We start from the raw sequence: 23218 nt of genomic DNA, 5'->3' as shown, positions 1-23218 counted from the left end.
AACGGCCCACTCGATTCAAAGATTTGGTGTTGCTCCGCAACTTGCATTGTCTATTCTCTCTCGCCCTTTAAATATATATTTTTTTAACAAAACGACGAATAAATAACCCTCACGTGTCGGGCTTCCGTGTGCGGCTACACACGCGACAGGGTGAAAGTGCAACAAACCCGCAACTCTAATCGACAAGTAATTTTTCATCAGTGCTTCCATGGCAGTCGGTCGACAAGAGGACTGCGGGAATGTCCGATCAAGTCGCCATGTCTAGCGTATCGTGCGTCTCCGTCACCACCCTCGTGGTGGTATCCCTCGCCAACTTGATTCTGTTAATCGTGATGCTCATGGAATCGAGGAAGCACTGCAGAGAGGACTCCGAACTTGCGGAAAACTATCGATACAGAGCGACTAACGGTCGATTGTCTTCGCTGGTCGGCGGCAAAAATCACAGGGAAGACCCGAAATTCTTAGCGGCGCTAGTGGTACTCAAGTCGAACCAGATGGCGCTGATGTGCGGTAAAGACGATGACCGTTTTCCGTCGTCTGTGACAAACGGTCGAATTTTTTTGCAGGTGCCACGATCGTGAGCAAGTTTTGGGTATTGGTGACTGCGCGTTGCTGCGAGAAGGCGGAAGTTTACCCATTCGAGCGACTCAAAGTCTCGAGCAATGCGGCGAGGTGGACAAGAGGCAGACAGCACAGCGTGGAAACCCTCGTGAGGCACGTGAATTACACCGCAAAAAGCGCCAGCCACGATTTGTGTCTCGTAAAAGTGGGATCCCCGTTCAAGGACAAATTTGAAACGCCCGTTGCGCTCTCTAGCGCGAAATACGAGCACCGTTCCGATACTCTGGCGACCGCCGTCGGATGGATATCGAGAAAAACGTCCACCGAAGACCAAGTTTACTTTCTGAACGTCAACTTGATCGCGTTTCAGACTTGCAAGACGCTGATCAAGGTCGAAAAAGTGGACGACACGATGATATGCGCCTACAACGTCGACGGTATCGACTGCAGCTCAGATTCGGGCGGCCCGCTGCTGCAGAACAACGTGGTGATCGGTATGGCACCCTTCGAAATCAATTGCGCCGCTAGGACTTCGCCGAGGGTATTTACCAGGATCGCACACTTTGAAAAATGGTTCCGCTCGGTCGAAAATCAAAACGGAGTCAAAATTGACGCCATATTTAAGCCGTAGCTCGTGAAATTCTAGGGTTTTTTCTACGGCCCCGTGTGCAATGAGCCAAAACTTAAAAGAAGAGGAAGTTCTTCGTTTGTGGGTAGGATTGCAGGTTTTGGGTTTTGCTTCTTTGCAACTATTATATAAAGTTGCAAAATATTAATGGCGATTATTACTAAGTGTGATTAAATGTTAAACTATTGGATTTCGGTTTTCCAATCTCATTCATACCTGTGTTTTACATATGAATAGAAATATATATTAAAAAGAAAACTACTCGCGTTTCATTTTTACTTTTTATTAGTCGAATTCAAACAAAAGCAACACAACACAACTGGACTTGATACTAATTAAATCAACAACACACAGCGCAAATCACAGTAAATTGCAGTAATCACGCGTAAGTATTTGGGCTGAAGCTTCCAATCAAAGCTCAGATCTGTCTCCTCCCGCTGTATATTTCTTTTTCTTGTCTTTCCAAGCGGCCGGAGGGCAATAACACGCTTTAGTCTGCGAATCAATGTAGGACTTGCATCCTAACGTCAACGTGCCCGTGAAAAGAACCTTCGCTGCCGCCTTGCATCCTAGGAGATAAATTATTTACAAATAAGGCGGATGCGCCGGACACCTTACCTTTAATTATTGTTTGTCCCGCAACAGAATTGGAATAACTGTCACAATATTTGTAAAGACAACGCTTAAAATCAACATCGCACACCTCCTTGTCCTTGTTACACGTGTCGTAACAGATATCGTGTTCATTGCAGCACTGCTCCATAGCGGCAACTGGCAGATAGTCGCTGTGGATTTTCAATCCCAACGACCCGCAGCCGTCGGAACTTGGAACGTGGAAACGATTTGGCTTCGGAATAGCACCTAGGAAACAGTTCCTACATTTATGTTGTGTAAAACAGTCCACATTTATGAAAGAAAAAAGGGAGATGCTGAACTATTTCTATGTCAAAATTGTGAAAATCGTTATTTGGAAATCTGTAATCTGAAATAAACACCTACCGTTTGGGCATTTGAAAACGCATTCTTCTTCGACGGCTCGGTCGAATACGTCCTGATAGCTGCGGAACTTTTGAGCGATTTTGACGACATTCTTAATGGCTCCGCCGAAAATAGTTTCCGCAGATAAAATGGCGTCTCGCAGGTTACCCAACAGCCCGGAACCGTACCCGGAATAAATGTATCCGATAAAGGTCAGCACGTACACCGCAATTTTCCCATAGGGCACATTCATCATGAAACGGATTCGAATTTTGAGGTTATGTTTACCGATCAACTATTCCTCCATTCATTGACGTGTCACTGCGTTTGAATTTTTATATAGATAAGAGCAAACAAAAACGTGCGATTTCAAATGGATACTTTATTTGGGAATCATCTTGAGCTTATCTTTACAATTGCATTAGGTTTAAAATTGTGGATACAGTAAAATAACTTAAGCCACTACTTTTTGCAGTTCCCCTTTTTCATAAAGCGCTTTGACATCCGATCCTCCTCCTAAGCAATTGCCTTTTACAAATACCCTTGGAACTGTCCTGGCTCCTGTGATCTCTCCTAAAATGCTCTGAATTTCATCACCGTCATCGCGTTCATCCAACTCAATGGTAGTGTACTTCTCTTTTAGCTTGTCAAACACCTTAAAGCAAATAGAAATTTATTACACAATACCAAGAACATTCAAAACACAAACCTCTTTAGCCAGTTTGCAATAGGGGCAATAAGTCTTTGAAAAAATGACCACCTTATCACTTCCAATAAGGTCTTTTACTTCTGCGGCTTTCGGCGATGCCATGTCTGCTGCCACTCTCGATCTGAAAACACCTATCACATTGTTCAGTAAGTAGCTTATCATATCTAGAAAGAACCAATAAAAATCGCTCCACCGTAACATCTTTTCGATTTATGACTAAGTGGGTAGCAAAAATTCTTTTACCTCCGCTTAATGAAACAGGTGTTAAAGTTCAAGGTTTCCGTTGCCTGTCTCGACAAGAAACGGGATTTTAGTTAATTAGCAAAAGTAAAAGTAATTTTCTCAAAAAAGTGTCAAATGGAATGCACAGAACATCGATTGTAAAGTTTACTTATCTTTTGCGAAAATCGAAATCGTAGTGGCAGTGGCCGCGTGGCCTATTGCAGTTTAGCCTGAGTCACTTTAATTTTGAGAAACAAGGAAAATTGATAAACACGAGTGGTCATTGCGTTGTCGCATTATATGCGTTTGTTTTTGAAAGGAATTCTAAAAATATACAAAGTAGTTGGGACAGGTAGAGATATATTTGATCTTAGACGGTGATTATGCGCCGTACCCGGTCGCGTATATTTTATTTTGGGGTCCTAATAGCGTACGAATCTCTTGTTTTACATTCTAAACCTTTTGGAAAAATTTTTAATATGGCGCAAATCCAACTGCGGCGAAATTACATTCTTCCAGTCACTCTAGAATTTGCGAGAAATTCACATGACTAACAAAATCGATTACCCGACTGTTCAAATACATGACAGAAGCGGTGTCAGAACTTGATCTGTTATTAGATTGAAATTTTTGTGGTGGAACTTAGGAAAATGACCACGCATAAGGTAGAATTGTACATATACGATCTTTCCAGGGGGTGTGCGCCGAGTGTTTCTCAAAAGCTCTTAGGTAATTCCCTTGTTTTCTTATAAATAATAAAGTTTAAGGTTATAATGATTTTGCGATTTTAATTTTTTCTTAGGGAAAAGGATCGATGGGATATGGCATACTTCGATAGTCGTATACGATCGGGAATACTTTTTCGGATCATCCGGTGTCGAAAGTTGTAATCCGGTAAGACTAACCTCAAAATTTTGCGCTACCGAGGGAGAAACCATGTAACCAATCAATTTGTTTTGTTTCCATCGAGAAACGGAAAATTATTTAATGCTGGCACGTGTTTCTTTTTGATTCCGCACTAGGAACGCTTAAATTGCCATCTATATTTAGATTACTATTTTTAGACAGGGAATATCAGGAGTAGGGTTACCTTGTATTTGAGGACCGCGCGGTTAGTCGCTACAAAAGAGTTTGAAGTGAAAAATGCCAAGTTTGGACAAGTGCTAAAATTAGATACTCCGCGCGGAAATTCGCGAATTATTTGCAAGGTTGGTTAAAGGAAACTTTTTTCAGGGTGCCACCGCATTAGGACCCCCAAAGGATATTAAGTTGCTTGGAGAGACTCAAGTGACTCATGCAATATTCTTGGATTATCTGACGGGATTATCGCAAACGAGCTACTCGTAAGTTTGACTAATAACAGTTCTATAAATGGCATTATGTGGGTGTTAATTGTGATGCATCATCAGCAGTCACAGTGAATGAGTTATTGTTTTCTTTTGCAGTCCCTCATCCTACAACTTACTGCATCACAACTGCAATAATTTTTCCGAGGACATTGCGCAGTTTCTGTGCGGCTCGAGCATCCCCAAAGACATCCTCGATTTGCCGAACGAGGTGTTGAATTTGACCCTGGCCGCAGCAATACCGGCTTTGGTCAGTCAATTAGAGAAGAGTGCGCGCCCTATCTCGGAAGAGCAACAGCAATTTTCAAGGGAATTTTCACCGGATCTTACTAGGGAGATCGAGGACGCAAGGTCAGGCAGTAAGGTTAATGGGGTGCCAGAAGGAGATAAAAAAAATAACTAACTCTATTTTTGCCTTTAAATTCTACTCTTCGACATTCGCTATTTATTAGACAATTAGTACAATTTAGCTTATATGTTGCAAATTTTATGTAATAAACGTTCAGGAATAAAAATGTTTGGTGTGTGCTTTTCTTTGCTTGGGTTTTACCTAATATTGGATGTTTGCTTTAATTAACCTCATTTTTTATATTAGTTTCACACGCGTGTTTATTGAGTTGTTTTGTTTTGATTTGATCTATTGTTATTTCCAAAAACTCAGTGTGATATGCCCCATAAACGTGCTTCAAGTGATGCAAGTCATTAATTTCACTCTTTGAAAAATTGTCTCATAAGGCTGTCAGCCATCAGTCAGTACTCGGTTACTTAAAAAATGTATCCGACGTGGTTCCTTTTTTTTTCTCAATTAAAAAAGTCGCCTTTTGATTTGCTAAAAGCTCATGCCGAGATCTTTAATTGTAAGTATCCTGAGATACACAAACATGGATTAGTTCCGGACAAACCTCTTTCGTCTGCAGATACCAATCGTTCCTGCTCCAGCAAAGAAGGAAAACTCAAAAAGAAAAGGACGCGAAAAAGGAGAGGAAGAGAGAGAAGAAACGCAAAAAGCTCCTAAAGGCTGGCCTACTCGTCCCTACCGACTTAGAGGCATGCTTCTTGACGATCGTCTTTACTTTTGTTTAAATCTACGTCTGTAGGATATAAAAATGGCCGACACAGAAGCGGTGAACGGTACTGCCGAGGGCCCGCTGCCGTCGGAACAAGCATTAGCAATGGAGGAAGAGGAGAGACGCGAGGAAGAAGAGAAAAAGAAAGCCCGAGATCCGCCCATCGTCTACAAAGATCTTTACGACGTCAAGGAGGAATTCGACGCGTTGGTGGCCCTAATAGACGGGAAACTGTCGCCCGAAGAACAAAAGGCCACGGAAGAACTGCAGCAGTACATTATCGGCGACGAGGGTAGTTGGGCGTTGAGCGACGGCTTCCTCGACTACGTCAGTAAGTCACAAGGAACGTTGACGCGTGCGCGCGCATTTTATACCATTGCATATAGATAGGTTAGTAAACGATGGCGAGTTACCGGTCGAAGTCAGAGTTCGACTGTTCAAAGTACTGTCGGCGGCGGCTTTGAAAGATGATGTTATTCTCGTGCTCCACCAGGATCGGAAAGATCACATACTGATGAATTACGCTTACGAAATCGACCGATTAACGGCCGACGAGCAGGAAGCGGTCGCTTTATTTGTAAATAAATGTCGTTTTGGAAGTTATGCGCCACTATCTTCACGACCATCTTTATAGCTTACGAACTTGTTTGAGAACTTGAGCTCCTCGGAGTGGTTGCTTTATATTTCCGAATGGACGCACAGCAACCAACAGATCAGCAACATCAGGGTGACTACCAAAGTGGCCGTACACAGTCTCCTGTCCGATAACGCGGTGCTGCAGGAACGGGGCGCCGCCATCATTCACAATCTGGCAGCCAAGGAGGTAAAAACTGTGGTCTGTATCCCTTCCACTAACTTTTAAGAGGTTGCAGGCAGATTTTGTAGGTTAAGGACTAACCTGTCCGCGTCTTCGTTCGCACGGCCGCCTACTTAAAATTAAAAAACACGTCATTCGACATTTTTTTTGCAAAGGTACTCTGTCGCCATTTTCATTTCAGAAAATGTTCAAAAATTTCCGAATCCGTCAGATCTTACCCAAGGGCAGTTTGTCAAAGGTAGCTTTCAGTGGAAAAGTCGCATATTGTTGTTCGCGTTTTACTAATCTCAATTTAAGCGCTGACTAAATGAATAATGATACAAGTTATACGCTGCTTATACCATTAGAAGGTTCAACAAACCTTCTTCTCTTGTAAACATGTTTGCCATTTGCATTAGGTTATGTGTGTAAGAATGGAATTATCGAACTTCGTAATCTTTTCCGTAATCAATTTGAGCTAAAACAACTGTCCATGGGGTGCATGAAATATGTAAAAATGGTCGCGATCAAACTTCGGCGTCCATCTGTTTTTTTCGATTTTCGACCGTTTTTTGGACGTTATTTGATCCCCTTACGAAACCTATTGAAATTGAGGTGGCTGGGGGGGTCGGCAAGAATTCTAAAAAAAAATGAAAATCGCGTTTCGGATATCAGTTTCTTTTACATTACGATATATCTCGTATAGACGACTAAAACTTTTGTATTTCAGGTTTTCACCTGTTGTACAGGGTGTTCAAGATATTAAGTGTTATAATGAAAAATTAACAGTTGTCTTAAATTTGCAGCTATCGACTTCAGGTTTGGAAAAAAGTAGACACACCCGGATTTCAATTGTTGAAACAGGACTCACTTAAATCCCGCAAAGTATTTTTTTTAATATTTAAAAATGGGTTTTGCTTCTAGAAAAGAACATTTTTCTCGAAAACTATTTAGCCGATATTTTGATTGCACAGTAATTTGAGAAAGTGGGAGGTCCAGGGTAGAACTTTTACTTCGGTCATTTTCTAAATTATGTGCAGGGTATGGGTAAAAAAAAACAAAAAGATGCTGAAAATTGCCGTTCTCGTGGGTAACTGAAAAACTATTAAACATGGGATAATTTGGTTTAAACAGTATCGTAAACTGTGTCGAGACAGAGTTTCAGGTATCGTTTATCATACAGGGTGCGCGACATATGGGGAAAACTGTCATTGGAAATCGCTATTATTTGTACAAATTCTTGTATTTCTCAAAGTATGCCGTGACTTTGAAGTTCCGCGAGACGTGAAATTCACTTTATACAGGGTGCATGCACATCAAAATTACATCGATTTTGCTCCCCTCTAGGACAAGGAACCGCAAAGCGGCGTATTTTTAGAGTTAGAAATAAAAATGCGAAGTTCGGTAATCCCGACCTAAGCGAAAATCCCGTTCGAATTTATCAAAACTTATGACGTAAGTACCCCGATAAATGTGGTCGAAATTTCAATATTTCAATGGTCTCAGGTTTTTGATGACGTGGCGGTCGAGTTAACCATGGCCGTGCTGCAGTACTTCAATCAAAAACCCCCCGAGGAGCAGTTGTACAGGTGTATGAAAGCTTTGGCCCGGTTTGCCGAAATATCCCGGCAAGAAGTACCTCAACTCATCCAGATGATTGGGCCTGATCCGAAATCTTTTAAAGGCACCAGCGACAGAATCGACGCCCTCATCGATCAGATAAGTTCGAGGATCCATTGAAGGCTGTATTTGTTTCATATAATTATTTATTTGTAAATTTGTGTTGTTATTTAATGGTTTTACAGGATAGTTATCTCATTAAAAATGCATTTTCGGTTTGTGTACAGTTTTTAGCTGTTTTGTATTTATTTTATGAGAATTAAATCTTTCCACGCGATAGAGACTTTTTTTTACTTCTAATTGCCACGATTACATAAGGTCATTCGGCCAGCTTACAACAGCTAACAATTGACAAAAAGTCTTAAAGGATGCCTTCGTTATGAGAAGGTCCGGACTAATTAATTATCCTCCAGGTGTGTTAATATATTCATATAGCAGAACAGCTTCTAAATAAATAGTTATAAAATGACATCCGATCCCATCGGGCCTGGTTACCAGCGTGAATATAAGACATCCGGAAACCGTATTAAGATATACATAATGGAATAACATATCACAAATCAATATACATCCGCTTACGACGAATACTATTTCCCAAATTTATAGGCTCTGCGCCTGTATCACTTCAGACCACAAATATACACAACAATATTTTAAATCAAATGACACCTGGTAGTCGTGCCCAACAGTTTTCTGTGAAACGCATCATTGAATTGAAATGAAATGACACTAATTTCGTCCGATTTCTACATTTTACAGAACCGGGCAGGAGCATCGTCCGCCCTCTTCTTTTTTTCCCGTAGAAAGCAAACCACACATTTCTGAAATCAGGCTACCAGTACCAGTCTGAGATTAAGTATTTTTACGACAAAATATTATATTCTGTCTTGAACTGTCCTTGTATAAGCAAAAAGATAATGTGTTTTCCATTTAAAGTTAGGGAAGTCTGCCAGGGTGATTCGCGCTGCCATAAAAAATAGTCGCATTTTATTTATGGTCACTGTATAAATGCCATTTTGTTTCTGTTTTTGACAGCAAAAACTGTCGCGATCAGCTGTCGGCAAGGTTCTTTGTTTGGTCAGTTAAATCTACAGCAAAACAAAAAAACTTCTTGTTTTGCTTTCGCACTTGTCGTTTGACAGGTCTTTTCTCAGAACATTGTTGAAATTTCTCGACGTCGTCTCGCAATGTCGAAAGACAAACCGATCGTGAGTTCCGCAGTATTTTTCATGGGGTTTTGAATTCCATATTAGCTTTTGTCTTTTCGTCACTCATTAAAAATTAATTGCACATAACCTCAAATCTGCAAGCGATGACAAAGGTTTATTTTTAAAAATTTCGGTTGCAGGTGCTGCGGGTGCAGTCACCGGAAGGCACCAAGAGAATCGAACTGAGCCCCTCGTCGGCGACATGTCAACTATACGAAACCATACACAATGCATTTGATCTCAATAGTTTTGCTTTTGCTTTATACAAGCAAAAGAACAAAAAGGACGAGATTGCCAGCAGCAAGACCAAAACAATAAGAACCCTGGGCCTTCGTCACGGAGATATGATCTACCTCTCACCATTAAATGGATCCGTTTTGTTTAATAGCGTAAGATTTTCAATTGCACTCACGTATTAGCAATCTAATCACTGGTTACCATCATAGAGTAACAGTGTGTCTGGGGGCGAACCCATCGCGGAACCCGGCCCTTCCTCAAGCTCCACGGGCAGCGCTTTGAAGCCTTTGGCTACCTCGAAGTCTAATATTAAGGAAGATGAGGTTGATCTGGTGTTGTGGAAGCAGGATGGTAAAATTGAGAGACAGAAAGATGATAAGTTGTGAGTTATTTTTTCAATGTAAAAACCATGACTAACATACAAATTTTTTTAGGTGTCGCCACAACAACAATTCGAAATGCGTCCATTGTTCGCCCTTGGAACCTTTTGACGAGACTTACTTGAAAGAGCAAAACATTAAACATTTGTCGTTTCACTCGTATTTACGCAAAATGATGTCGGGCGTAGACAGAGGCAAGTTTCTCGCTTTGGAAGATGTTTCTTGCAGCATTCGAAATGGATGCAAGGATCATCCACCGTGGCCGAAAGGCATTTGCTCCAAATGTCAACCGAACGCTATCACCCTCAATATGCAAACCTATCGGCATATCGACAATGTAGCATTCGAAAACACAAATTTGGTTGAGAAATTTTTAAACTACTGGCGTTTGACGGGACATCAAAGAATCGGGTACCTCTACGGCACTTACGAAATACACTCCGACGTCCCGTTGGGTAATGTAACACACTCATTCCATGGTGAAGCAGTAAAACTATTTTAATTGTAGGTATCAGAGCTAACGTCGTTGCAATTTACGAACCGCCGCAGGAAAGTTCACGAGACTCCATCCGTCTGCTGCCCGACGAAAAAGAAGAAGTCGTAGATCAAATCGCCCAGCACCTCGGACTAAGAAAGGTCGGTTGGATTTTTACCGACCTGATGCCCGACGATATCCAGAAGGGCACTGTGAAACACACGCGGAATGTCGACTCGCATTTCCTATCGGCCCAGGAGTGCATAATGGCCGGCCATTTTCAAAATCGTCATCCTAACGCCTGTCGTTTCGCATCGAGCGGATATTTCGGCTCGAAATTCGTGACCGTCTGCGTCACAGGTTAGATTTTTTTTCTTCGGTCCGATTTAATTTTTTTTTTTATTTGAAGGTTATAACGCGTTTTCCTTTTCTATAGGTGATAAAACAAACCAGGTTCACATGGAAGGTTACCAGGTATCTAATCAATGCATGGCGCTGGTGAGGGATAATTGCCTGCTCCCGACCAAGGACGCACCTGAATTGGGCTACGTGCGGGAATCTTCCGACAAGCAGTATGTCCCGGATGTATACTACAAGGTAAGTTTATCTAAATGTCTCCCCAACTCTCATTGGACTAGTTTTGTTCATTCTTCATTTTTTTGTTCAATTGGCCGCTGGACCCGCCAGGCCCTTGGATCTTTTTATACTCCGTCACATTACTTTATACTTTATTTCTTATTTTTTTTGGTCTTTCTTGCAGTAGGCCCGCTTCTTAGGTAATAAGTTTACTCTAAATGTTGGTCCAAGTCTCACTGAATTGTCTGTTCGACATGTTACTCTTTTGGATGTTTAAATACTCCCGACATTATTATATATTTTGTTTCTTGCCCTCACAGTTTTCTTTCTTATTTCGAATTATTGAAGTAGACCCTCTTATTATGTAATAAATTTACTTTAGATTTATCTAAAGGACGGCCCAAGGTTCACTGGATTAGTTTTGTTTGTGTCAAAACCCTTTTTTTTGTTCGATTGATCACTCAATATGTTACACTCCGGGATCTTTAAATACTCCTCATTTTATTTTGTATTTTATTTCTTTTTATGGTCTTGTTCTTTCTTATTTCGGATTATTCTAGTAGCTCTTCTTTTACGGTAATAAGTTTACTCTAAATGTATCTAAACGTCGGCCCACGGCTCATCGGATTAGTTTAGTTCATGTCAAAATTCTTCTTTTTTTGTTGGATTGGTCGCACGACCCATTACACCTCTGGCTTTTTAAATACTCATTACATCATTTTGTTTTTTACTTCTGCCAATGGACGCGTTCTTTCTTATTTCGGATTATTGCAGTAAGCCTTCTTCCTAGGTAATAAGTTAACTCTCATTTTATCCAAATATCGGTGCAACCCTGACTGGATTAGTTTTGTTCCTGTCAAAATTGTTCTTCTTTTTCATCCATGGGCCGTTCGACATGTTACGCTTCTGTGGCTTTAAATACTCGTCACATTTTTTTATATTTTGTTTCTTTCTATGGTCGCCTGTCAAAATTCTTCGTCTCTTTGTTCGATTGACCGCTCGAGACATTATCTGGATCTTTAAATTCTCGTCATATTAGTTTATATTTTTTTTGTTTATGGTCGTGTTCCTTTCTTATTTAAGATTATTTTGGAACGTGTTGCTCTTAGGAAAATAAGTTCACGCTAAATGTCGGTCCAAGGCTCTTGAGTTTTTTATTCTAATGGCCACTACTACTAAAGGTCATTGGGCCAGGCTATAAATATTGGTAAATATCATTCAAAATTCATAGAGAAAGGGTCTGGACTACTCCATCTTCCTCAGGTGTGTTAACATATTCATACAGTGGAATAAACTTGTAAATAATTAGTCATAAAATGACGGTCGATTCATTTAACGGCCCCAGCAATTATCTCACACGGGATATCCGATCTCATCTGGCCTGAATACCAGCGTGAGTATGAGACATTCGGAAACCGACCAATACAGTAAAAGCACTACGCTTCTAACAATTCAATTAAAAGATAGACTAATCAATTTTTTTTCAACCGACATAACTTTTTTTGGAACCAGTCTGGAACAAACGTTTGTCATGTACAATGGTTCCTTACCATTTTCGATTCCTAAGGTTAGTTTTGTTCCTGTCAAAATTCTTTTTTTTTCGCAAATCGGCCGTGCGACACGTTACGCTCCTGGGTGTTTCATACTCCTCATATGATTTTATGGTTTGTTTCTTTCTATGGTCGTGTTCCTTTCTTATTTAGGATTATTCTGGTAGGTCTTATTCTTCGGCAATTAGTTTCCGCTAAATTTATGTCGGCCGAAGACTCGTCTGATTAGTTTTGTTCCTATCAAAATTCTTCATCTTTTTCGATGATCGGCCTTTTCACACGTTACGCTTCTGGATCTTTATATAGTCATCATATTATTTTGTAGTTTGTTTCTCGCTATGGTCGTGTTCGTTTCTTATTTAGGGTTATTCCGGGAGGCCTTGTTCTTAGGTAATTAGTTTACGCTAAATGTATCTAAATGTCGGCTCAAGGGTAGTTGGATTAGTTTTGTTCCTGTCAAAATTCTTCTTTTTCGGCCCTTCTACATGTTACCCTTCAGGATCTTTAAACAGTCGTCATATTATTTTATATTTTGTTTCTTTCTCAGGCCGTTTTAGTTTATCATTTCGGATTATTTTAGGTTCTTAGGTAAATACGTTTACGCCAAATTTTTCGTCGATCGGCCTTAGATTAGTTTTGTTCCTGTCAAAGTTCTTCCTCTTTTTCGTCGATCGGCCGTTGTACGCGTAACTCTTTTGGATCTTTAAATAGTCGTCATATTATTTTATATTTATTCTAGTAGGTGTTGTTAAATTTACTCTAAATTTGTTTTAATGTCGGCCGGTTCCTTAAAATTAAAATTAAATTAGTTCTTATTCTTTTTCGTCGATTGGCCGTTCGACACCTTATTTATTTCTCGGCCGTGTTCTTTATTTTTTGGGGTTATTCTAGTAGATCTTGGTATTAGGTAATTTTTCTTTACTGATCTTTTACTTTTACTTACATCCACTCTGGGGCAATGGCTGCTTTCAGAATAAAAGTGGCGGACGAAGTGCGCAAATTAAAACACAATTCGTGACGATTACAGATGCGGAAATGTTTATTTTTGAAATCTAACGTGTTTGTGTGAGGTGGTAGGTACTCGGTTTTTATCACAAATATCGAGTCGGGTTAACAAGGCACGTACACTGGCATCTACTGTTGAGTTTTCTTCGCGAGTCGACAGAGCGGCGGATAGAGACAGATACGGGGTCGCTTACATTTAATCGTGATGGGAGCGTTTGGGTTTACAGAAATCGTAACCGATTTAAAATACAATTACTAGCCTAACACACATAAACGCTTTAACATCTATGATATACATTCTTAAAGTATGGACACTAGCGAACGTTCGTTACACATATTATGTCTAAGGGATGGGTAATGTATCTGATATCCATTCGGTACGGAGAGTTTTCATAACCTCGATTTGTCGGCGGAACTCGTCAAGGTGGCGGCGGTTCAACTGTCAAATGTCAAACTTGCCGCGGCCAACTGGACAAATTTTCCGCTCGTCTTTATTGTCGGTTGAACGTTTACAAACAGAAGACGATATACTCCCTAATTACTTACATATTAAATACGATTTAATCTATCTTACATTGATTTTGCTCGAACTGGGTCGCCTAAAAGCACACTGATCGAGAGGTGATAACTGAACCGAAATCGTTTTGCAGTTTACGTGATTTAGAAGTGTTTTGTGCCGAATCCGCATCACGAGTTACGAACGTTTGTACTTTTTTTTTTCATTTTTGTCGTGCGAAAGAAACACAAAGTCGAGTTGACGTCGTAAAGTTCTAGATAGCTTAAATACTAAGGCACGAAACAATTTAGACTCGCAAAAAATATGATCATCGGTAAGAAAAATGATATGCTTTTTGGCGCGTGTGTCGACCTGGCAAAATGAAGACGCTTCGTTGTCGGGTAAAAGAATTGTCAGAGTACCGTTCCGTTATCTGTTTTTGTTTTCCTTGACGTTATTAGGCCCTGCCGCGCACCTGAGTTTCCACTTCGAAAGGTAAACGATGCATCTGCCGTCGTAAGTATTAAAAAGAAAAAAAAAAGGGCGTCGGCCATGGAGTCTGGGGAGAGTGGATGGTAACTGTGATTTTTGACTTAACTAGTTTAATTTGATTATCGGGACTTTTTGCACCTCTTAAAACGTGCGCGCTTGATAACAAAGAACGTTTTCCCTTGTTAAGCGATAAAATTCAACGCCACACTCGATAAGTCTCGAAAATAGCAAATATTGTGCGTTGCGATAACAAAAAATGCTTTTATTTCATTGTATTTGAACTGTTTAAATATTTTTATTTTACTAGTTTTTTCTTTTTTATTCTAATAAACATCTTATGTATCAACAACGTCTAATAATTTCTTTATAACAAACAAAGAAGTCGTTTCTATGGTTGTTACATATAGTTGTTAAATTTTTGCGGCAGACATTTTTTTTTTCGAAAATGCAAAATATTGGAAAACCTGGTGCTGCTGCGGGTGGCCTAAATGATTTGGGGTATATAATTCAGGAAGGTCCCTAACATTGTTTCTAAATTAAAAGGTCTGCCTAAAACCTCATAATAATGCTTCTTTCATGCCAAATGCTCTTCTGCATACCTTAAAACATCCCCAAACACCTTTTCCATTGTGACAAACACAATTTTTTCTTTGAAAAAACGTAATAAACTCGGAATTAATATAATCCCTTAACCACAGACGTCTAACTGATTATTTGCTCTCTTAATGTAACGTCAACGAAATCTAAACATGATGAACTAATATTTCTAGTCACATAAGGGTGAAATTTCATACGAGGTGCAAAAAATCCGTTATATTTAATGCTATTGATAGTTTTGACTGCCCGGTTTTGTCAACATCCCGCGGTCATGAATAATTAGTAGGGAGTGTCGTAATTCATTTCTTAGGACCACTTCCTGTAGAAAACTGTGCTCGTTGCGAGTTTTAATCGGTTATTGAGCCTTTTCGATTATCGTTTAGTGGTGGTAAAACCGTGGGACAGGGCGGAATGAAAAAGGGAGCCGCGAAAAAACAAAATAAAATGCTTCCAAAGGTATTTATTTTCGTAAAAAGTCCGTTACGTCACACTACGACTTCGTTTACCCAACGAAACCGAAACCTGACGGGGGTTTCGGGGGGATCCCTACAAAAAACGACGTGCCACACACAACTTTGGTTAATCGCGGCGATCGGGGCGTCCAGAGCGCCGATACGGGGCGGCCGCGGCTTTGGAGGCGCCGATCCGTTCGCGCCGCAATACAATTATCATTAATTATACGCTAAACGAAAAAAAAAAAGCCTAATTTATAAGACAAAAACAAACCGTAGTCGGTGCAAAATGAAAAAAAAAAAACGAAATGCATTATTATTGCACTCCTTCTTATCTACGCTCCTATAAGGTATACAATACAATCGTATATCGTAAATCATTAAAAAAAAGTAGGGAAGCATGTTTTTTAAGTTTTTTTTTAAACTCGCTACGAACGCTATACACCATTGTAAAAAGGAAAGCGGGTTTATTTCCGATTCAAATTTCTTCGGCCAAATCACGCGTTAAACTCTGCACCTTTAACGATATTCGTCCCTTCCGTCGTCGTCGTCGTCGAATATAACCTAAACGTTTCACAAGCGCGCGCGCGAAAGTCAACAATAAAAAATATCGGTCCATTAGTTTTTTTCTTCGATAGTTTCACAATATGAAAATATAGTTATATATATGTATCTCGAAATTCGTTTATTTCTTTTTTTTTTAAATATACGGGCTGTACGCTATTTCCTCTCGAGTTTTTTCCTGACGAAGCTACACATAAAACACCTAGTTTGTATTTTTTTTAATACGTTTTGCATTTTTTTTTGTTTAAGCTACGGTTATGATGCGTTACACCGAACAGAACTTAGCCTAGATCGTAGGGTACTTAAATAACTACTTTTATACGGCGGAACCTCGATAAACACCGATCGACCGCGTAAAATATACACGCATGAGTTTAAAATCGGACGCGACGTGACGTCACGTATCACTGGGAACGCGCGAGAGTCGATCGAAATCGAAATTAATTTCTTTCCGGATTTGTTTTCTCGTCGGGCCCGCAGACCTGGATTCTCGAGCTTGCGGCGAGCTAAAAAAAAACCATTTTTCGGTATTTAACGTAAATAAATAAATAGTCTTCGAACGGGTCAAAACAGATTCCGGCAACGTGGGTCGCGTTTTTGATTATAAACGGTTGGTCCGTCGGGCGATCGAGGCGCCGCCGCGCGTGCGTCCGATAAACGATTTTGGCAAACATTCTCCCTGTCCTATTTCCCTCCCCTCCCCGCGGGCACGGGGGCGTTTTGATTATGTACGTTCTACCTCCCCCCGCCAAAAAAAATCCCGCCTTTTATTGTCGTAACGGCGCGCATCGGTTACTGCAGCTTACCGCACTTGACTATGAGAATGTTTTTGGTGGGCTTCCCCGCGGTGTCGCCGTACGTGCTGATCTTCTCCACCAGTTCGATTCCCTCGACGACGTGTCCGAATATGCCGGTAAAGCCGCGCATCTCCTGCAGGATGATGCGAAATTGCGAGCCGACCATGCCGAGGTTGTCGTGACGTTTCTGGGTGCGTCGCATGCCGACGGTGCCTCGCGACGCCAGCAGTTTCGTGTCGTCCGGCAGAAAGTACGACTCCTCGAATATGGAACGGCCGCCGCGGCCGTTGTTCAACTCGAAGTCGCCGGTGATGACGCTCTCGCCCTCCCAACACTGAAATATCTGGCAGCCCTTGTATCCCATGCCCGCCTCGCCGGTCGTCAGCACGCCGAAATTCTTCGCCATTTTCGGCGCCACGTCCGCCCTCACCTCGATGACGATGCGTCCCATCTGGGCCCCGTTCACCTCGATGTTGAAATAGTACAGGGGACACATCGCGGACGGGTTTCGTATCTGCGGCGACGGTATCATCGTCTGCATCATGAGGTTGTTGTCCTGGTAGATGTTTTTCGGAGTGGCGAGCACCAGGTGCTGCTGCTGCTGTTGCTGGTTGGTGCCGCCGAGGTAGGCGGCGTTCTGGTTGTGGTAGTCGAGGGTACCGTTCACGGGCTGTTTGGAGACGACGTGACGCGAGTACAGCTGCGACATGCAGTAGTTGGCGAGGAAGAGGATCGGGTTCTGTTGCGAGGGCGCGAGGACGCGCGAGTTGCTCGGCAACACCGCCTCCCCGTTGTGGATGTTGTTGAGGGCCTGCTTGAGCAGCTGGAAGTCGAACACGACCGACGAGTTGCGTATGAGGTCGTCCAGCTGACACTGCAGGTACATCTCCTGGTAGCGCACCTGGAGACGTTGTTTCTCGACGTTGACGCTGGCGAATATGTTCTGCACCTCGGACAGGTTCTCGGCCATGGACAGGTTGAGGCGGAGCTTGGCGAGGAGGTCGCGCGTCTCGCCCAACTCGAAATGCGACGTGTTCGTCGTCAGGTCCGCCTCGACGTGGGTCTTGAGCGTCACGCACGCCTCGAGTATCTTGAGGAGGAACTCGCGTTGCTGCATCGCCAATCGCTGGATCTCGGACAGCATTTTGTTCATAGACGCGAGATCGATCTGCATCTCGGCGACCAATTGGTCCTTGGCCTCGTTCTGCGACTTTATCTTGTGGTTCGCGTGGTCCGCGGTGTTTGCGCACGCGCGGCACACCGGCGCGCAGCACGTCTGACACCAGAGCGCCAGCGGCATCGCGTGCGTGTGACAGTTCTCGGAGATGACCTTGGCGGAGGCGGCGGCGGCCGCAGCCGCGCCCCCCGCCGACCCCTTGTCGGGCGGTTTCAGTCCGAGGTTCAGCTGCGCGAAGTTTTTCGCGAGGCAGAGCACCGGCGCGTACGTGGGCAGCGATTCGGGCCCCAGGTCCCCTACCTCGGTCCGTTTCCAGCAGTACACGCAGTAGAGCTCCTGGCCCTTGACGAGGTTGGTGCGGGTGCACTGCAGGCAGAAGTAGTGCTTGCACGAGAGCAGCTTCGGACTCTGGTCGGTGTCGTTGAATTTCTGCTTGCAGAAGCCGCACAGCATCAGCTCTTCGAAGTCCGATACGACGGGTTCCATTTCTGAAAACGTCCGAGATTTTTTTTTTCGTTTCTCTTTCCGCGTTCATCTTTGACTTTAAAGGCTAGCGCCCGTTTTTTTTGCTAAATCTCCCCATAAATCCCGCCAAAATCGTCTGAATATATAGACACACGGTAATCCGGATTGACGCGAAGCTTAAATTACGTACCTTGTCATCGGTTCCTACTTGTATTGCCGCATTGTTTTTATTAAATTTTTAATTTCAAAGAAAATGTTCGGCTCGTCAACAAACGAAATGTAGCGTCCATTTTTAGTCGTATGAGTTTTTTCAACCCAAATTTTACCATCCAAAAATTCCCGAACAAAATTAAAGATAAAAAAAACTGTGTACTATATTTTCCCTAATTGGATGCCAATTAAAATGCATAATTTTTTATTTTGAAGGTTAATTGCTCGGTAATGATTAAAAGAACGTTTAAAAACGAAAAATAAAAGTTTTTATGTTGTCCTTTCACTCTACTGGGTGTTATTTAAAAAAAAAAACCAAATGGTCCATTCGGTATGTTAACAAAAAGCGTTGATTTTTTTTCCAGAAGCTCATTTGTTTATGTAAGCGTTTTTTTGTACTATTTTTCATTTTTATTGTATCGGGACTGGAAAATCTATTTTTTCCGCAATAAAAAAAAAAACGCTGTTTACACTAAAATTATTGAGATTTTTATCCGACTTCGAAAAAACTTTATTTGCTTCACGAAACTTTCAAAATTTGAGTTTGTTCGACATTTCCTTAACTTCTTTTTCGGTTCGGCATCTTTATACCGCATTATTTCGAAAAAAATTTCGAAATTTGAATTAAGATGGCGCGCGACACTCGGACGCGAAAGATGGCGGACAATTTTTGCCAATTTTTCTCGCAACTCGAGGCCGCCCGCGCGCCTCATTACCCTCGGGCCAATTAAAAGGCCCCTCCCGCAGCCGAATTATTTGGCAACGACCGGTTTTACGTGTTTGCAAAGCCCGGTGGTCGTCGCTGTTGACGGCACGGCCACTGATAAGGAATTGTTATTGCAAATTATTGATTCGGCCCGGCCTTGAACGTTTTACGTCCGCGACATTTTCGGCGGCAAACGCGAAAAAAAAATGCGTGCGGACAAACACACACTCTCTCACATCAATCGATCACCACACGCAAGCATACATACTCGTGATTCATTGATACAGCCAGCCGCTCGAGATGTGTGCAAAAACAAAGCAGAAATCGCGCACTTAATCTCCCAAAAGGACTTACCGACATATTCGGCCGCCTCTCGACGCATCTTTTTTGTTCGTACGTATATTTTCGGCGACACGCCGTTGTTGACGCGTCTCCTAACCTAAATCTGTTTCCGAACGAGCCAAATAAGAGATCCCGTGTGTGGGGGTATTTGTATTTTATTTCTGGCCGCACGATTTGTTGGTTAGGTTCGCCTTTTTTATCGCGGCACGCACACACAGACACGCGAGAGGATCCGGAGTCGTTACGATTTGCCGCCGCCGCTCGTCCACAAAGGAAAACGGACGGACGACGCGTTATTCGGGGCCACGCACGGACCTGCGATCGATCGTTTCGAGAAAAACGATCGCTTGGCGCCAAAAATCGCGTCCGGGAAACCGGGAACGCAGGAGGGGACAGCGTACAAACAAGTGGCTTTCTGCGTCTTACATCACGTCAAAATCGTAACCACACCGTCTCCCGTTTTTATCGCACATATTTCCTTACCGTTAAAATTATACGATGTGTAACACAGCCTTTAAATGTATATCCGATAAAAGAGCGATACGTTTGTATTTGGTCGGTTTCGCTAAAAAGAAAAAGAAAAACACGCAGTTTTCGTCGGGTTATACGCTTTTCTCTCTTATGTTTTCGGGGTTTTGTACTTGGTTTGCGGTCCGGGATAACGTAAACGGCGTACGATGCGCGTACTTAACGATGTGTACATTACATAATATTTGTTTAGCGCCGACGGGTTTCGGCCGGGTTTTGTTTTTTAATACGAAAACGAACTTAAAATTATCGGTGGCCGCTACGCGATGTGCCACATCATGTTGACGACTGCCTTGAGGCCGCGCGGAACCGACCGAGTTTTACCGTTAAGTTGGCCGCAGAACGCCACCGACCGCGTCGTTCCTATGTTCACGTCGGTGTCACAGTAGAGCGGGACACGGAACGAACGAACTTATTGGAGCATCAGGACTCTCGTGCAAATGGATGCTATTGTTTTTTTTTTCGCATAAACTTGTGCATTGGCTGCATTTTATTTAATGTGGTTTTTAAAATTTACAAAACGAGAAATTCCGTGTAAAAAAGTGTTCTTGACTATTCATCGGCTTGACAGAGGTAGGATTCGTATTAATTGCCCAGCTCTACTCGGCCCACGTTTCTCGGAAAGAACGCCGATCGATGATTCGTCGGCTTGGCGGCCGCTAGCGCCATCTTTGACTGACGCTGCGAAAACGACGACTTAGTACGCGTGCGTCGAATATATTAACGTATGGTGGGAGCGCGGGGCCTCTATCCATATTGATTCGAATTTGAAATTAACGTCCGCTTTTCCCGATTACAGGAAAAGGACACCTACGGCAACGAAGTGTCCCGTTTAGCAAGACCGCTACCGGTCGAGTACTTGCTCGTGGATGTGCCGGCTTCTTCTCCGGTCAACCCGCAGTACACGTTTAATACCGACACATCGAAGCAGCCATTCCCGGTGGAGAACCGTCTTATCGACGGTCACATCCAGGACTTCAACGCGCTCTCCACTTATCTGTCTCAATTTGCCTTCGACGAGTTTTACAATTCGATCAACGACTTTCATTTGCTGGTGTACGTTGCCACCATGGACATGTTGCCGATGCGGGACTATCTGGACCCCCTCCTCGATGCCTTACGCCGTAAAGACCGTGCCGCGGCCATAGAATGGTCCAGGTCCGACCATTGGGCCACTCTGGAGCAGCTGATAGCGGCCAGCTCGCCGCCGCCTTCGAGGTAAAGTTTTTAACCATAGAATTAATACATTCTATGATTCGATTGGTCCTGGCAGTTGAGGGGCGACCGATCCCCGTGGAGACTGTGGTGGAGGCCTGGATATTTCATTAATGGTTTTGTTACAATTACAAAAACTGGGACTTAGTTAAAAAATCGATAGTGTGCTATTTAATCATATAAATTCATAGGCTTATGCATACTTACTAAATTGATACGTAATATGATTTAAAGGAACTTGTAAGAAAAGGAATTTACTATAAATAATTATGAATTAATGAAGAATTAGAGGGATAACATATAGTTGCTTAAAATTGATTTTTAACTGTCACAGCATCGAGAGTTTTACTTTCTTTTTGTTTTTCTTTTTTTATTATTTACATAACAAATGAATAATTGAACTACAAAACCTTTGGTTTGGACCTTCCTTAAGAACAGATAAACTCAACGTCAAGATTTAAAATCCAGCCAACTGGTTGTTTATTACCTTACCTATTGCGCAAATATATTTGTCCTTATAGTTTCATGTGCTAATAAAAAAAAATAACTGATTAGCTTTTTCCCAGACAAGAAAATCCGTTGTTTATGCTCATCAGTTAAATAACTTTTCAATCGTACAACATGTCGAAATAAAAATGAAACAAACTCATTCATAAAACTCATAAAACGCCCTCGTGACACGACGCATCAAATTATGCAAAACCGCTGTCAGTGAGTACGTGCTGTGGTCATTTTTGTTGTGACTTCTATGGGTTTACATTAGTGGGTTTCCTTTAGCGATTTTTGTAGAAATGCCATCAATTAGACGTTGTTTTTTGTGTAACTATAAATTTGATCCAAAAAATCCTTAAATTAAGTTTCTCATAGAGCATATCGACTGTATGATAACAGTACGAAATTTGAGGTTATGTGTGGTGTTTTTTAGGCCTGGGAGTGTGGCATCGGGAAGTATATCCGCCTCGACGAATACATCGAGCGGCCAGAAGTGGACTTGTTCCCGATGCACGTTCCTTAACGACGCCGATAGACACAGCTGCGCGATATGTTATCAGTCGCGATAATAACGTCGGCGTTATTCCTGTGTTGTTTTCACACGATTCGTCGTTTAATTTGGAGTTGTTTTTAGTTGTAGAAAGGGTAAATTCACGCACGCATGCGCGAGAATCGCGACAAGAATGATAAAGCTGGTTTATTTGTTGTGTAAATATAATAATGTATCGGTTTCATTTTATCTAATATTCGTACCGTTTGAATGGCAAAAATTTAATAAATGCTACGGAAACGCAGTAAAACCGGTGTCTTTTTTTATGAATTTTTTGATTCTTCTGCTTTACTTCTATGGCCACGACTACCAATTTATTGGTTAGATTAGAGAGATCTTTAAAGTACCAGGTTGCCGAGTTGTAAAACACCCACGCTTCTTAATCGTCCACGACTAACAAAATTACAATTATTACATAAGATATTAAATTATTTCAATTAAAACTAATTACCTGATAACTCGTATCCGACGATTGGTATCGGGTATCGTCAAAAAGCGAATGGCCAAAACAAGACGTGACGCCACTGCCGATCGCAAAACAACACTTTGTGCGTTTAAATTTTGTCACCACCGGGGGATGGGAAGGAGTCAATTTTATTCGAAAACAAAATTGGAGGGACCTATGAACTAGGCAGTTCAGATTTAGAGGCACGGGTGTTGCTCCCGAAACTTTTCAAATTCTAGTGGTTTAAAGTGATTTACCAAACTACTAATGTAAAGTGACTGAAGGAATGTGTTGGTTGCCAAACTAGATTTTTCTGAATTGAAAAATACAGT

At 42.0% G+C, this 23218-nt stretch overlaps 6 protein-coding genes across 12 annotated transcripts; 3 read left to right on the top strand and 3 right to left on the bottom strand.

Moving 5' to 3' along the window:
- The first annotated feature begins 239 nt into the window (after nt 1–239).
- LOC132699947 (trypsin alpha-3-like) lies at nt 240–1402 on the top strand. Its single transcript, XM_060666946.1, has 2 exons — nt 240–510; nt 567–1402. Exons 1-2 carry the CDS (start codon nt 240–242, stop codon nt 1190–1192), a joined length of 897 nt encoding a protein of 298 aa, XP_060522929.1. The 3' UTR covers nt 1193–1402.
- Nucleotides 1403–1462: 60 nt separating this feature from the next.
- Nucleotides 1463–2477, bottom strand: LOC132699541 (group XIIA secretory phospholipase A2). Its single transcript, XM_060666320.1, has 3 exons — nt 2189–2477; nt 1808–2050; nt 1463–1758 (listed from the first exon to the last, which is right to left on the bottom strand). Exons 1-3 carry the CDS (start codon nt 2421–2423, stop codon nt 1601–1603), a joined length of 636 nt encoding a protein of 211 aa, XP_060522303.1. The 5' UTR covers nt 2424–2477; the 3' UTR covers nt 1463–1600.
- A 52-nt stretch (nt 2478–2529) lies between these two features.
- Nucleotides 2530–3259, bottom strand: LOC132699460 (uncharacterized). Of its 4 annotated transcripts, none has more exons than XM_060666182.1 (3): nt 3120–3259; nt 2877–3007; nt 2530–2822 (listed from the first exon to the last, which is right to left on the bottom strand). In XM_060666182.1, the coding sequence occupies exons 2-3, from the start codon at nt 2976–2978 to the stop codon at nt 2622–2624; spliced, it is 303 nt and encodes a 100-aa protein (XP_060522165.1). In that variant the 5' UTR covers nt 2979–3007; nt 3120–3259; the 3' UTR covers nt 2530–2621. The 4 variants fall into 4 exon arrangements, with proteins under 4 accessions (XP_060522165.1, XP_060522164.1, XP_060522166.1 ...); XM_060666181.1 differs by having other exon boundaries at nt 2877–3040; nt 3120–3253; XM_060666183.1 differs by having other exon boundaries at nt 2877–2997; nt 3120–3244.
- Nucleotides 3260–3400: 141 nt separating this feature from the next.
- LOC132699459 (uncharacterized) lies at nt 3401–8204 on the top strand. 3 transcript variants are annotated; one of them, XM_060666177.1, is made up of 10 exons: nt 3401–3827; nt 3901–3992; nt 4332–4441; nt 4544–4795; nt 5362–5491; nt 5542–5842; nt 5898–6088; nt 6146–6334; nt 6510–6566; nt 7814–8204. In XM_060666177.1, the coding sequence occupies exons 1-10, from the start codon at nt 3749–3751 to the stop codon at nt 8045–8047; spliced, it is 1635 nt and encodes a 544-aa protein (XP_060522160.1). In that variant the 5' UTR covers nt 3401–3748; the 3' UTR covers nt 8048–8204. The 3 variants fall into 3 exon arrangements, with proteins under 3 accessions (XP_060522160.1, XP_060522162.1, XP_060522161.1); XM_060666179.1 differs by lacking the exon at nt 6510–6566; XM_060666178.1 differs by lacking the exon at nt 6510–6566 and having other exon boundaries at nt 6146–6346.
- An 811-nt stretch (nt 8205–9015) lies between these two features.
- On the top strand, nt 9016–22685 carry LOC132698911 (nuclear protein localization protein 4 homolog). The gene is made up of 8 exons (XM_060665232.1): nt 9016–9135; nt 9276–9524; nt 9582–9754; nt 9807–10207; nt 10261–10587; nt 10664–10824; nt 20984–21402; nt 22325–22685. The coding sequence occupies exons 1-8, from the start codon at nt 9115–9117 to the stop codon at nt 22458–22460; spliced, it is 1887 nt and encodes a 628-aa protein (XP_060521215.1). The 5' UTR covers nt 9016–9114; the 3' UTR covers nt 22461–22685.
- LOC132698912 (uncharacterized) lies at nt 13226–20932 on the bottom strand. 2 transcript variants are annotated; one of them, XM_060665233.1, is made up of 2 exons: nt 19669–20133; nt 13226–18421 (listed from the first exon to the last, which is right to left on the bottom strand). In XM_060665233.1, the coding sequence occupies exons 1-2, from the start codon at nt 19694–19696 to the stop codon at nt 16752–16754; spliced, it is 1698 nt and encodes a 565-aa protein (XP_060521216.1). In that variant the 5' UTR covers nt 19697–20133; the 3' UTR covers nt 13226–16751. The 2 variants fall into 2 exon arrangements, with proteins under 2 accessions (XP_060521216.1, XP_060521217.1); XM_060665234.1 differs by lacking the exon at nt 19669–20133 and adding an exon at nt 20140–20932 and having other exon boundaries at nt 13350–18421.
- Nucleotides 22686–23218: the final 533 nt, after the last annotated feature.

This window comes from Cylas formicarius, unplaced genomic scaffold (assembly GCF_029955315.1).
Source record: "Cylas formicarius isolate icCylForm1 unplaced genomic scaffold, icCylForm1.1 PGA_scaffold_3__17_contigs__length_32017465, whole genome shotgun sequence".
NCBI classification, from domain to species: Eukaryota; Metazoa; Arthropoda; class Insecta; order Coleoptera; family Brentidae; genus Cylas; species Cylas formicarius.
This window is presented reverse-complemented; position numbering and strand designations above follow the sequence as displayed.